Source organism: Crinia signifera, chromosome 1 (assembly GCF_055691185.1).
Source record: "Crinia signifera chromosome 1, ASM5569118v1, whole genome shotgun sequence".
Lineage (NCBI taxonomy): Eukaryota > Metazoa > Chordata > Amphibia > Anura > Myobatrachidae > Crinia > Crinia signifera.
In genome coordinates, this window is record NC_139217.1 from 331,161,246 (window position 1) to 331,174,299 (window position 13,054).

General features: G+C 44.3%; 1 protein-coding gene across 1 annotated transcript; it reads left to right on the forward strand.

Annotated features, from left to right (window-relative positions):
* Positions 1 to 4,106: 4,106 nt before the first annotated feature.
* LOC146079720 (taste receptor type 2 member 40-like) lies at positions 4,107 to 5,051 on the forward strand. Its single transcript, XM_083186378.1, has one exon. It carries the CDS (start codon positions 4,107 to 4,109, stop codon positions 5,049 to 5,051), a length of 945 nt encoding a protein of 314 aa, XP_083042504.1.
* The last annotated feature ends 8,003 nt before the right edge of the window (positions 5,052 to 13,054 follow it).

Sequence of the window (13,054 nt, forward strand, 5' to 3'; positions counted from 1 at the left end):
CAATATTCACAAATGCTCTGGATTGCACGCATAGCCAGTGACTTATCCACATTATCGGCGGCATTAGATAGTGGTGCTTAACAATTTCCACAACAAGGGCTATGACAAGGAACATCTCAAATCTGTTACAATGCAAAGTTTGTCTATGGACAGAGCTTGTCTCCTAAACAAGAAACAAAGACAGAAGGAGGATATAAGACATTTATTTGACAAAATTCACCACAGCAAGTCCCATTATTCCATGCGCCACAAAAGAGCTGTGGCCTATTATGACAATATAAGGAAATCTGTATAGTCTCAAAGATCAAAGACTCATGACTTTCTTCATACATGACCGAAATCTTAGGGACCAAAACGGATGTGACATCATGGCACCATACAGCACTATACAGTGCTGTAAAAACAGTCATTGTATAACGGGAGCATGGATATGTTGACAATGCTGCAATTCTCACAGTTTCTTCAACACTCCCTTGTCCTGCAGATGCATATGCTCAGCTCTGAAGCACATGCAATGGGAAAACACGGGAGATCTCACCCCGAAACTGACCTGCGCTTAACTCTGCATCAATATTAGTATATGGAAATCAAAATGATTCTGCAATATTAATAAAAAGACATTATATGCATTGTAATCCACATTACACAACTACTGTGCTTCTCTCAAAGCAAAAAGCTTTGAGAGAAACACATCCATTGTACTATGAACAATTATGCCAAGCTATTATTTTCAGAACTTATGGGACCTTTGATTGACTTAATTGGCCCCAAGATACAGGTAAACCCCTTAATTATAGGCCAATATTTCAATATAAAAGGTTTCCACTTCCATAAGAAATGGATAACAGACCATATATGATCAGAGACATAGTACTGGTGAGTATAAGAAACATTTCATAGGATTTTAAAGATCTCTCACAAAATCCAGGTTCAACATTGAGACACATAATACACTAGGCCAGTGGTTCCCAAACTATGCGCCTAGGCTCCCTGGGGTGCCTCAGAGTACTTGCAGGGGTGCCTCAGGTTGGTGGACCAGAACCAATTAAAATTATTTATGGCCAATGAAATAGGCAAAATCAGTGCTCATGGCTTCCAATTATAAAATATGTGGGTAAACAGAAGTGAATCATGATCCTCACCATATAACTGGACCTAAGGATACAATTTAATCACAACTTATTTAATTTAATATTTTTCTGAAACTCTTAGTAACAAACTTTTGGCCTAGGGGTGCCTAGAAAAATAATATGATAAACTAGGTTGCCGTGATTGAAAAAGTTTGGGAACCAATGCAGGATTTTAGAGGGGGATTTTCAAATGTAATAAAAAAAATCTCCTATTGGAGTAAGTATGGGAGTCTAGGGGAGCGGTAACTGCCCTGAAAATTGGTATTTTTATACACTAGATACTGTATGGAATACAGTGTTTATATTTAACAGTACATATGGTCTGTAGTATAGACTGTTTTAAACATTTAAATAAGATAAGTGATCAGGAAAAGTAAAAAATATCTTAATAAATAAATAAATACACAAACATAGAAGAACCAGTACTGCACTTTCTAAGCTCACACTCTCCCAGAGCTACTCCCTGGTCCATTATGTGATGTTTGAGGGCTCAGAGCCACACATACAGTAAATGTGGTAGAAGAAGCTGGTACACTAGGGATGGGCAGAAGTTCTGCTCTGTACCTTACCACACCTCCCAACATGACCCATGCCAGGAGGGACACAATGCTCTGCTCCTGGACTTTCTACTTAATGCATGTTTACCTTCATCTATGTTGATCTGTTTAATTGATCAAAAAGGTGCTTCCACACAGGGGATGGCAATCATACAAACAGAGCAGAGTAATGTGTCCCCCCTGGAGAGGGTCATGTTGGGAGGTATGCAGTGGGCTATTCCTGGCACTGACAAGATTGTTATCTATATGGGTGTTACGTGGGAACAAGCATCGTTAACAATATTTAGCACACACTAAACAATTTGCACTATATATTGAGACTTTCAGCATCTGACACACATTGGGGCAGATGTACTAAGCCTTGGAGATAAATAAAGTGGAGAGAGATAAAGTACCAAGCAAACAGCTTCTGTCATTTTAAAACATAGCCTGTAAATGGCAATAAGGAGGCATACCGCCCAACATGACCCTCTCCAGGAGGGACACAATGCTCTGCTCCTGGACTTCCCTCTTAATTTGTGATTGTCTTCACCTGTGGTAAAACACCTTTCTTATTAGATAACCTGTTCAAAACAGGTGACAGCAATCAAAGAGTAAGAGGAAAGTCCAGGAGTAGAGTAGTTTGTCCCTCCTGGCATGGGTCATGTTGGGAGGTATGCCTTACACTGCATGATGTGGTGGCAGCTCCATTGATCATATTATACACCAGTACTATTGTTGTCATCATTTAAGGTACTTGCCAAGAGGAGGGGGATTTGCGGGCAACCAGAACCCCCCCCTGCATTTGCCTATGCAAGGACATATCTTATTTCTCAGGTGTTGTGCACCCTTCATTATTAAACAACAACTAGCCAAATATTTATAAATAGCTATGAAACCTTCTGGCAAGTAGTAGGCATTTAAGATTTTTTTTTTTTTTGCAAACTTGAACACATTTTGTGTCAGATTCATCAAAGTTCAGAGAGAGATAAAGTGGAGAGCAATAAAGTACCAATCAGCTCCTGTCAGTTTACAGGGTGTGACAGTAAGGAACTGATTGGTTGGTACATTATCTCTCTCCAAGTTTTGATGAATCTACCCCTGTATTTGTTGCAAGACACTTAAGCAAGATAAAAGGGAAATAAAGTCAAATTAAATTCTTTTTTTTTTTAAGTTTAGTATTGAAAATAATCATATAATAAATAAGTAAAGAAAGAGTAAAGGTGTGTACACACGGCAGATGCTGCCGTTAGATGCGAGTCCCGACACAATCAGATCGCACTCAATAGTGCAGATCTGCACTATATAGTGTTGCCTGCCCTCTCTATCTGGCTGCCGATATGTGCTCACACGGGAGCGTGCATCGGTAGCGCATCGGGCTCGGAAGTCCTAAAAAAGCATGCGGTTTGCCTTCCAATGTTCCCTATATCGGGAACATCGGAAGCCAAATCTAACCGTGTGTACACACTATAACTGGCGGCTTGTTTGGAAATGTGTAAGGTAGACAGAATGTGTTCTCTAGATACAAAAGGATGTTTACCTTCTAATTTCCAGGTAAGAGTTTATTAATCATTTGCAAGTTTAGCTTATCATTTCTGTATTTAATGGCTGTTTTATTCCTGTTATAGTTGTTTTGTTCAGTTTCTATAGCTCAGATATTTAAAACCAGGGGTAGCCAAACCAGTCTTCGAGATCTACCAACAGTTTATGTTTTCCAGACCACCTGTGGATCTTTAGAATGTTAGGAATTAATGCAGCACATGACTGATAGTGTGACAGTAATTATTTACTTATTACCAGTTATTTATATAGCACTTTACATAGAGAATATTTGAACATTCACATCAGTCCCTGCCCCAGTGGAGCTTACACACTATTACACCCTATTACCCCCTACCACATGTGCATGCACACACATTCTAGGGCCAGTTTTTTTTTTTTTGTTGGGAGCCTAGGCACGGGCCTAGGGGCAGCACAAATTAAAGGCGGCAGACAGCCAGGAGCCTCGCCCGGTACATGTCACTAGCTCTGGGTCTCTACAGGCAGCAGCATCAGATGACCAAGTGGCAGCACTGACATCACCCCTTGCACATCTGCCTGTAGAGACCAGGAGCTAGAGACCAGCAGATGAGTGGCTTTCCCGGCGATGATGCAGGAGTGCGATGATGCGGGAGCACGCAGCAGCGCTCACCGCTCATCGCTGGGCCATACACACTAAGCGGCTTTGAGCTGAAAGCTGCTCAAACTTGCTGTTTTGAGCAACTTTCATCTCAAAGTCACCCAGTGTGTATGGGCCTTTAGAATCCTCTCAATGTGGAAGACTTTTATTCAGTTTATACAGTCTGATTATAAAGTTATAGTATCTTTCGTATTAATAAAAAACATGGATGTCATGTTTTTTCCAGACATGTTTTGACAATTGTATTTCTGACAGTCCCCGATGCTTCCCATTTTTATTCTGGTTTCCATGACCATATTGGGTGCAAGCACAGCCATCGGGATGTTCACCAACTCTCTTATAATTGCTGTAAACATCATAGACAAAGCAAAGGGTAAGGCTCTCAGCCCATCCGACCTCATTGTGGTCACCATGAGTACATCCAATGTTTTATTCCAGTTCATAATGCTGGCAAATGACTTCCTGAGCTTCCTGGAGAGTGATCTCTATTTCTCTGATGAGATCTATACTTTATTCACTGTCCTGTTGAATCTTCCCATCTACTCCAGCTTCTGGTTCACGGTTTGCCTTTCCATCAACTACTGTTTGCAGATTGTCATATTCACCAATCCACTTCTCATCCGAGTTAAGTTTGCAGTCTCCCAATTGGTTCCACAGCTCCTTATTGTCTCAGTTCTCATGGCGATAGCAACTGGTGTACCTGCAGCCTGGAACTTGTACAGAGATCCTGGAAATGTCAATATGTCAAGTAATCTGAGTGAGAAAATCTCTGTCCCAAAATTAAATGTTGCATATCTGCTCCCTTGTAATCTTGTGAGCTGTTCTCTTCCCTTGCTCCTAGTAGGAATTGCAAATGGAGTCATCATCAGTTCTCTCGTAACTCACAAGTCAGATAGGAATGCAAATGGTGACCTCAGTCCAAGAGCACAAGGACGAGTGCGGGCAGCTAGGACAATAAGTTGTCTTCTCATCCTATATATATCCTTCTATATTTCAGAAGTCCTGATGTTTATAGATGCCTTTCCTCCCAGCAGCCCTGGATTCTGCATTTGTTTGATGGTGATCTATAGTTATTCTCCTGCACAATCTATTGTTCTCATTTTTGGAAGTCCTAAACTGAAACAAGCCTATTCCAATTTATTCAGTGGTTTTAATAAAGGAAAACCGAGGAAATCAAATGCCTTGTTCATTAAGTTCAGCCTTTGAAAAAAAGTGCACTTCCCACCAATCAACATATTTACTAAGGACTGGAATAAATGATTTTGTATAAAATATGTTTCTTAAATAAAGGTAACAGGATTTATATAGTGATTCATCTGTTAGTCCAGATAGTGCATTTGTCCCCTCACTTTCAATATTGAGGTAAATAAGACAGTATTTTAGCAGAAAACATGTTGCCATCAGAAGTTGTGGGACTCAGTAGAAATAAAACAGTCCCCACCTGCTTAATCACATGAATTCCTATTGGATGCAGGGGTGTGGCATTGAGACCTTGTACCCAGAGCTAGTTCATGCAAAAAGCTCTCTCCATGGTGCTGATGCATCATCACACATGTCCCTCAGTAATAACATTTTAGTAGCAGGAAACTGCTTTACTGCTTAGGGCAGTGGTTCCCAAACTGTGTGCCTAGGCACCCTGGGGTGCATCAGGACACTTGCAGGGGTGCCTTGGGTTGGTGGACCAGGATCAATACATATTATTTATGTATAAAACCAGTGCTGGTGGCTGCCAATCATAATATATGTGGACAAACAGAAGCAAATCCTGTCCCTCACCAGATAACTGTGACATATAAACACAATGCACTTAATTTAATATTTATTTTCTGAATTTCTCGATAAGAAACATTTGGCCTAGGGGTGACTTGAAAATATTTTGATGCTCTAGAGCGCCGTGATTCAAAAAAGTTTGGGAACCCCTGCCTTAGGGTAATTTCTGCAGTATTGAATGCAGTTGGTCCTCTGTCTATCCATTCGGTAAGGGGGTCGAGATACACATGCGGAGAGGGAGAATAAACACACATGCAGAAAAAGGGCATAGGCACTGTCACGGACCCACCGGTCACCTGCTCCGATACGTCAATCTGAGCAGCTCCGGCCGTGACTGGGGTTCACTTTGGACTCTCTGGTCCTTTACTTGAGGTACACTGCCACCAGCCAAAACCTGATTTTAGCGCTTGAAACTGCACAAGGGACGGCTTGGCTCGCACCTGACCGCACAATACAATATACAAATGGTAACACGCTGGAGCGTTCTCTTCTGAGGCTAATGAGTCTTAAGAACACAGAACCAGGACTGAGAATAGGTATTATTTATTCCTAGAAATACTACAGAGCTTTAGAAAATGGTTACAAGATATTACAATGATTTTAAAAGTACACACAAGATTAAATGCAATTTCAGAAATAAAAAGGGATAAAAGAAATGACAGAACTGTATCTTACACGTAAGTACAAATCCTGACGTGGGGGGGTCTCCACAAGAAATCTCTGGTCGCTTACAGCCTGTTTGCTGCACCCCCAAGTAGTGACAACTAGGTATTCAAAGGTACAGAGGTTTTATCTGCCGCCACCCTCGTCCCTCCCACCCTTGGGATTTTTTTTAACCATTCCCTTGCTGAGCCTAGGGAAAGTCCCTAGATATAGGATCTTTCCCATAAAGAATTTGTCCCTGCTTTGAAGTAGATTTTATACATTCCTCAAGTGATAAGAGGTAATTTAGTGGAGGGCCAGAGCAACTTTGGCCTGTTGGCTGGACACTATTGCTCTCCCCCCCAATCTGGTTTATGAGGGGTTTCTGATCTTATCTGACATCCTAACTTCAGAGGATTTCTACAGATGTCAAACAGAGGGAATACAGGCCTCAAACTCAAACCAGGGTCACCTACAGTTTACCCACATAATGAAAGACATGTCCTGATTCCAATACTCACAGGAGACATAACTTTACAAAAATATCAGACATACATTGATCGAACAGATAATCAGAACAGGAGGCATACGTTAATTTGATCGATCACCTGATCTGATCGTTACACCTCCCCCTTTTAAAATGGTGCACAGAGGCGGTGACCCACATCACCGTCTCATCAGTGCGCTATTAACTACATCACCTGGATGGGTAGCAGTGGTCTCTGTGCTGAGACAGACTGCCACTGAGTCTGCTTAATTTGTACAAACACTTCCTTATACTTGACGTCTGTCATGGCACCACCTGATGCCATAGCCGTGGCTAGGGTGGGCAGTGGGCATAGTCCCTGCCCCTCTCCCAGGAGAGGGCAAACTAAAAGCACACAGGTGTCCTCGAACCCATAGTCTGTGAGCACACTGATATAGTGGGAGCTGTGTCCCCCTTTTCCATCCTGGCTGGCATTGACACAGCCCACCACAGCTGTGTGTCGGACTCCTGGGCATGGACTCTCCCCTGCAGCTGGCAGTTTGGCTTGACTCACTGAGATCAGTACCAGACCATTCCGCCACACCCCAAACGGCCATCCCCCTGTGGTGTAGACATTCCAGAACCTCTGCTTAGCTTCAGCAGCCATAAGGTGACCTTGGGCCAATGCTAGCATGGATTGTAATGTTCCTTGGAACAACATAAGGTAACCCATAATGATGAGGGACATCATTTCAGCCATGGGCCTAATCTTGTCACCCTCGTCCCCTGAGACTCGTAACTCAGCACGTTTAACTATACCACAGGTGTGGGGCATTCTCCCAGCACTATATACAGATTTAAACATGTCTTCCCAGTACCTCTCCTGAGTTCACTGGGGGGGAAGGTCCACTCACTCAACAAATCACACCTCATCTTTTTGTGAGGAGATTCGCTCTCTGTGGCTGTGTCTGTGAATTGTGAAGTGGGGCACGTTTCTGCAAGGGGGAATACCAGCAGGTCATTGTCCCCTGTCTTGGGAACATCCAAGCTCAGCCTTTCCGAGGTTAATGGAGCTGAGTTTACCTGTGCTTCACGGGCCCTCCCACCCTTCTGGTTACACACAGCAGCTTCCCTACTAGCCACTGGCTCTATTCCTGAAACAACCCTCTCACTGTACCCAGGGGTATCTTTCCCACTTCCCAGGTATGGGGCAGCCGCAGTGGGAGTGAGCTCACCTGGTACGTTCAGGGCAGCCTGTGCAGGGTTGGTTCTCAGTTCTGCGTGGAAAGCCAAGCTTTCCATGGCAGTCCAGGACACCTTCCTGTGCCTGACCTTCCCTCCCAGACCCGCAGGTTCTGTGGCTGGGGTGGTGCCACTGAGGTTCTCAGGAGAGGCACCCGTTATCCAGTGATGCTGGAAAAATGCACTCTCTGGAGGATTCTCAGTGTCTGGGGGGAACCCCTGTTGGGTTCCTGTATCTGTGTTTGTGTGGCTACAGTAAGGAGGGGGTTTTGGGGGGAAAGCTGCAGTAAGGGACACTCTTTCCCTATCTGACAGGTCTACAGTGCACACAGGACCCACTGGGTCACTTATTATACCTGGTACCACATTTCCCACAGTAGCGCAAGACATCACATTATCAACAGTAACATCAATATCATAACCTGGGGAGACATCCTGCAATACCTGCAAATTAGCCTGTGCATCTTCCACAACACATGGGGCCAATCCTGCTGGCTTACAATTGCACCGTGGCAAAACCTCTATATCTGGATCCCATTGTCTCTGAGCAGGAATGGGGTTATCTGAGCATGTTGTCACCATTAACTTATTGGCAGGTACATGCTCTGCCTGCAACCAACACAGATCTGTCCCATTTGTGCAGTTAGTGTCCCCTGGCACCATGTCACAACCAGACATCACTGGAGGAACAGGGTTAACTTCTAGCACAGCAACATGAATGACATCACCAGCAGCACTCCTACCACCACCTATTTCCGACAGAGTCTCTTTCCTGCATACTTTCACTATGCAGTCAGCCTCTTCCGGCAACAAATCTGGAGCAATGGGTGGGAACATGCTGCTCACATCTTCCAGCAGTTTAAACTGGGCCTTGTGATGTGATGTCTCTGGAACAGGTTCCACACTGATTGTAGCAGGCCGGGGTACCATGTCCATGAGGGAAACCTTGGTAGGCTGTGTCGTTGGTTCCATAGCTGGTGATAGAACCTGTTCTAGGCGATTCCTTTCAGCATCTGCCCAGCGGCACTGCTCTTTCCACCATGGGGTATCAAGCTTTTTACAATCATAAGAATATTGCTGCGCTATTTCAAAACAGTCCGTCAGGTCTCTCAGCAGCAACCAAGGAGTCGCATCGAGACCCCAGGTTAGAAGATACATGCCGAAAACATTGCGCTCATCATTTCGTGCATAGGTGAGCCGCTTGATCATCTCCCTGCGGGAATTGTTGGGGCAGGAGATACCTTGCAGCTGACATTCTGTAGTGAGTTCTTCTGGGCTCATAAGGCTAAACGGATAATCATCACCATATGGGTCAGAATACTCACTGGGCTCTTCTGGTGCTGTAGGGGATTGGTACTCTGCTGTCTCCCTGACTGCCACACATCCTACAGTCTCCCTGGTGCTAGCAGAGATGTCAGCTCTCTGAGCATCGGCTGTAGTGTCCAGGGCCAGCTCATTATTCACAACCAAGCTGACACTCACTTGGCTTCCTCTGTCTGCTTCCAAGACAGGGAACTGTGCATGACGCGGTCCGGTGAAATTCGCGTCAGCGGTGATTTGGGACCTCTGTCCCTTGTTAGGCTCTCCATGATTGATAACAGAGTCCACATCATGATCCAACACATTATTTACTTCTGCAGACAGTAAAAGTTCAGTACAAAGCCCATCTCCTGCTAACTCAGTAGCCACGGCAGATAAAGTCTTACGTAAAGGTTCGCCATCATGATGCCCTGTATCATCCTCCACTGGTTCGCCAACAGCGATCAGCCCTCCGAGCCTCACCAGTTCCAATTGGTACTCACGCTCGGCCTGACGCTCTGCAGCCTCAGCCTCTCGTATGGCTTTGCGCTCCTCAGCCGCTCGTACGGCTTTCCACTCAGCAACCTCAGCCTCTCGTCTGGCTTTGCGCTCCGCAGCCTCTCTGTCGACAATGACTTGGTAGTGCTGCACCAGCTGCGAAGCAAATACTGGGTTCACATTCTTAATTTGCCGGATAGCAGCTAGGAGGTTGCTCTGCAGTGTAGACTTGATGGGTCCTGCAGAAGTGTTTGACCCTGGCGTGGAATCATTTGTAAGGTGCAGTACTGACTGAGCCCCTGGGGTAGGATTGTCCATGGACTGGTTTCCTCCAGCAGCTAGAGTCCGATCGGCATCCACAAGTGCCCGAATCAAACGTTTTCTACTCTGGCCAGACCAAGGGATATTCCTCTGCATACACACGACCGCCAGGTATTCTCTCCTCATCTGCTGGTAATCAGCCATCCTAAGTCTCACACTTGGCAAATAAAATGATAGGAAAGAAAAACAAGAGAAGGGAGGGAACAGAAATTGCATCCACTGTGTGACTCTTAAAACTATAGTAAAGCTCTGAGTTCTGATTCTGGTGATGTGGGTATTTCTCACAAAATTCTACCCACACTCACTTAAGTTCTTAAAGAGAAAAATGAATTCTCCATCCCACCGCTGCCACCAAATGTCACGGACCCACCGGTCGCCTGCTTCGATACGTCAATCTGAGCACCTCCGGCCGTGACTGGGGTTCACTTTGGACTCTCGGGTCCTTTACTTGAGGTACACTGCCACCAGCCAAAACCTGATTTTAGCGCTTGAAACTGCACAAGGGACGGCTTGGCTCGCACCTGACCGCACAATACAATATACAAATGGTAACACGCTGGAGCGTTCTCTTCTGAGGCTAATGAGTCTTAAGAACACAGAACCAGGACTGAGAATAGGTATTATTTATTCCTAGAAATACTACAGATCTTTAGAAAATGGTTACAAGATATTACAATGATTTTAAAAGTACACACAAGATTAAATGCAATTTCAGAAATAAAAAGGGACAAAAGAAATGACAGAACTGTATCTTACACGTAAGTACAAATCCTGACGTGGAGGGGTCTCCACAAGAAATCTCTGGTCGCTTACAGCCTGTTTGCTGCACCCCCAAGTAGTGACAACTAGGTATTCAAAGGTACAGAGGTTTTATCTGCCGCCTCCCTCATCCCTCCCACCCTTGGGATTTTTTTTAACCATTCCCTTGCTGAACCTAGGGAAGGTCCCTAGATATAGGATCTTTCCCATAAAGAATTTGTCCCTGCTTTGAAGTAGATTTTATACATTCCTCAAGTGATAAGAGGTAATTTAGTGGAGGGCCAGAGCAACTTTGGCCTGTTGGCTGGACACTATTGCTCTCCCCCCCAATCTGGTTTATGAGGGGTTTCTGATCTTATCTGACATCCTAACTTCAGAGGATTTCTACAGATGTCAAACAGAGGGAATACAGGCCTCAAACTCAAACCAGGGTCACCTACAGTTTACCCACATAATAAAAGACATGTCCTGATTCCAATACTCACAGGAGACATAACTTTACAACAATATCAGACATACATTGATCGAACAGATAATCATAACAGGAGGCATACGTTAATTTGATTGATCACCTGATCTGATCGTTACAGGCACCCCGGGGGTAAATGCATCAGAGACACAGATGGGGAGGGGACAGAAGCAGCACAAATGGGGAATGGGCAGAGGCACAGATCTAGGGCATGATTCTGGTTCACTTACAAATGCCAATTCTCTATCTCTAATGGACAAAACCATTCCCACATTTGCAGAGAGAGTTAGATTTTGGTGGGGTTTGTACTTGAAACTGAAATCTAAATTGCAGTGCAAAAATAAAGCAGCCAGTATTTACTCAGAAACAAAATGATACCCAAATCTAACTCTCTCTGCACATATTACATCAGTCCCACCTGCAGTGCACATGGTTTTGTCCATTAGAGAGAGAATTTGCTTTTGCAAGTGAACCAGTATCAAGCCCCTAGATGGATCTGAGACAAAAGTTTTGGAGGGATCACAGGCATTTTTGGGGAGAGGGCTGCATCAAAAAATTATTAGACAGTGAGATAGACTGTAGGGGAAAAGAGGATATTGAGGGAGACCATAGAGGTAAGGGAAACAGTTGGAGAGACTGCAGAGGAAAGGGGGGCAGTGAAAGAGACTATAGAGCAGTGGTGTCAAACTCATGGCCCTCCAGCTGTTGTGGAACTAAACATCCCAGCATGCCCCTGCCACAGTTTTAGCAATCCATTATGTAAAATATGTGGCAGGGCATGCTGAGACGTGTAGTTCCACAACAGCTGGAGGGCAGGGGAAAGCCTTCTTATGTGCGGTGCCAAAAGAAGAAGCTAGGAAGGAGTAGAAGAGAGGAGAGCTGTAGGAGATGTAATGTTCAAGAATCCCAGATGCTGAGGGCCATGGCAGTGCATTGGAGTAAGTACGGGAGTCTGGAGGAGCAATGGATACTGTATGGAACACAGTATTGATATTTAACAGTACAGATGGTCTATATAATAATAGGCTGTTTCGAACATTTAAATAAGATAAATGGTCAGGAAAAGATTAAACATATCAGAATAAATAAATTAAATACACAAACATAATAGAATCAGCACTGCACGTTCTAAGCCCACTTCATGGTAAGGCTCCTGTCTCTTCCTTCTGGCAGCTGCTCTCTGGTCCTTTGCGATGTTTGTGGGCTCAGATCCACACATAGAAGAAAAGAAGATCAGAACACAAGTTCTGTGGCAGCGCTAGAGTTGATTGGTTTGAAAATGGAAATATATTTTAAGGATTGGATGATCTTTACAAACAATTTTAATATATTGTTATACAACCTGTATATACAGTGTGCTTTTTAAAAGTTGGCAATGAGTTCAAACATGTACACATAAACAATAAAAATGGATAAAAACACTCTGCTTGCTGGGCCTGTTTTTATACCTCTGGGAAAAGCAATGCTAACACACAATTTTGATGCTTGATATAATTACCGCTCCATGGACAATTGGATTAGGCACTGATAGTGTGTGGTCGTCCTGTTGTTGACGGATTCGAGTGAGCAATGTCCAATGGATCTAGATACTTCTCCCAAATATTGGGGGAGCGATGTTGAGCCCCAATGGGCTGGGGGGGGAAGGTGGAGCACCTGGCAGGTGTATGGTGGATCCTCTCTAGTACGTGGCCTGGAAGAAGATGGTTTGAGTTCCGTGGCCACTGGAGGTGTTTCCAGGGGATG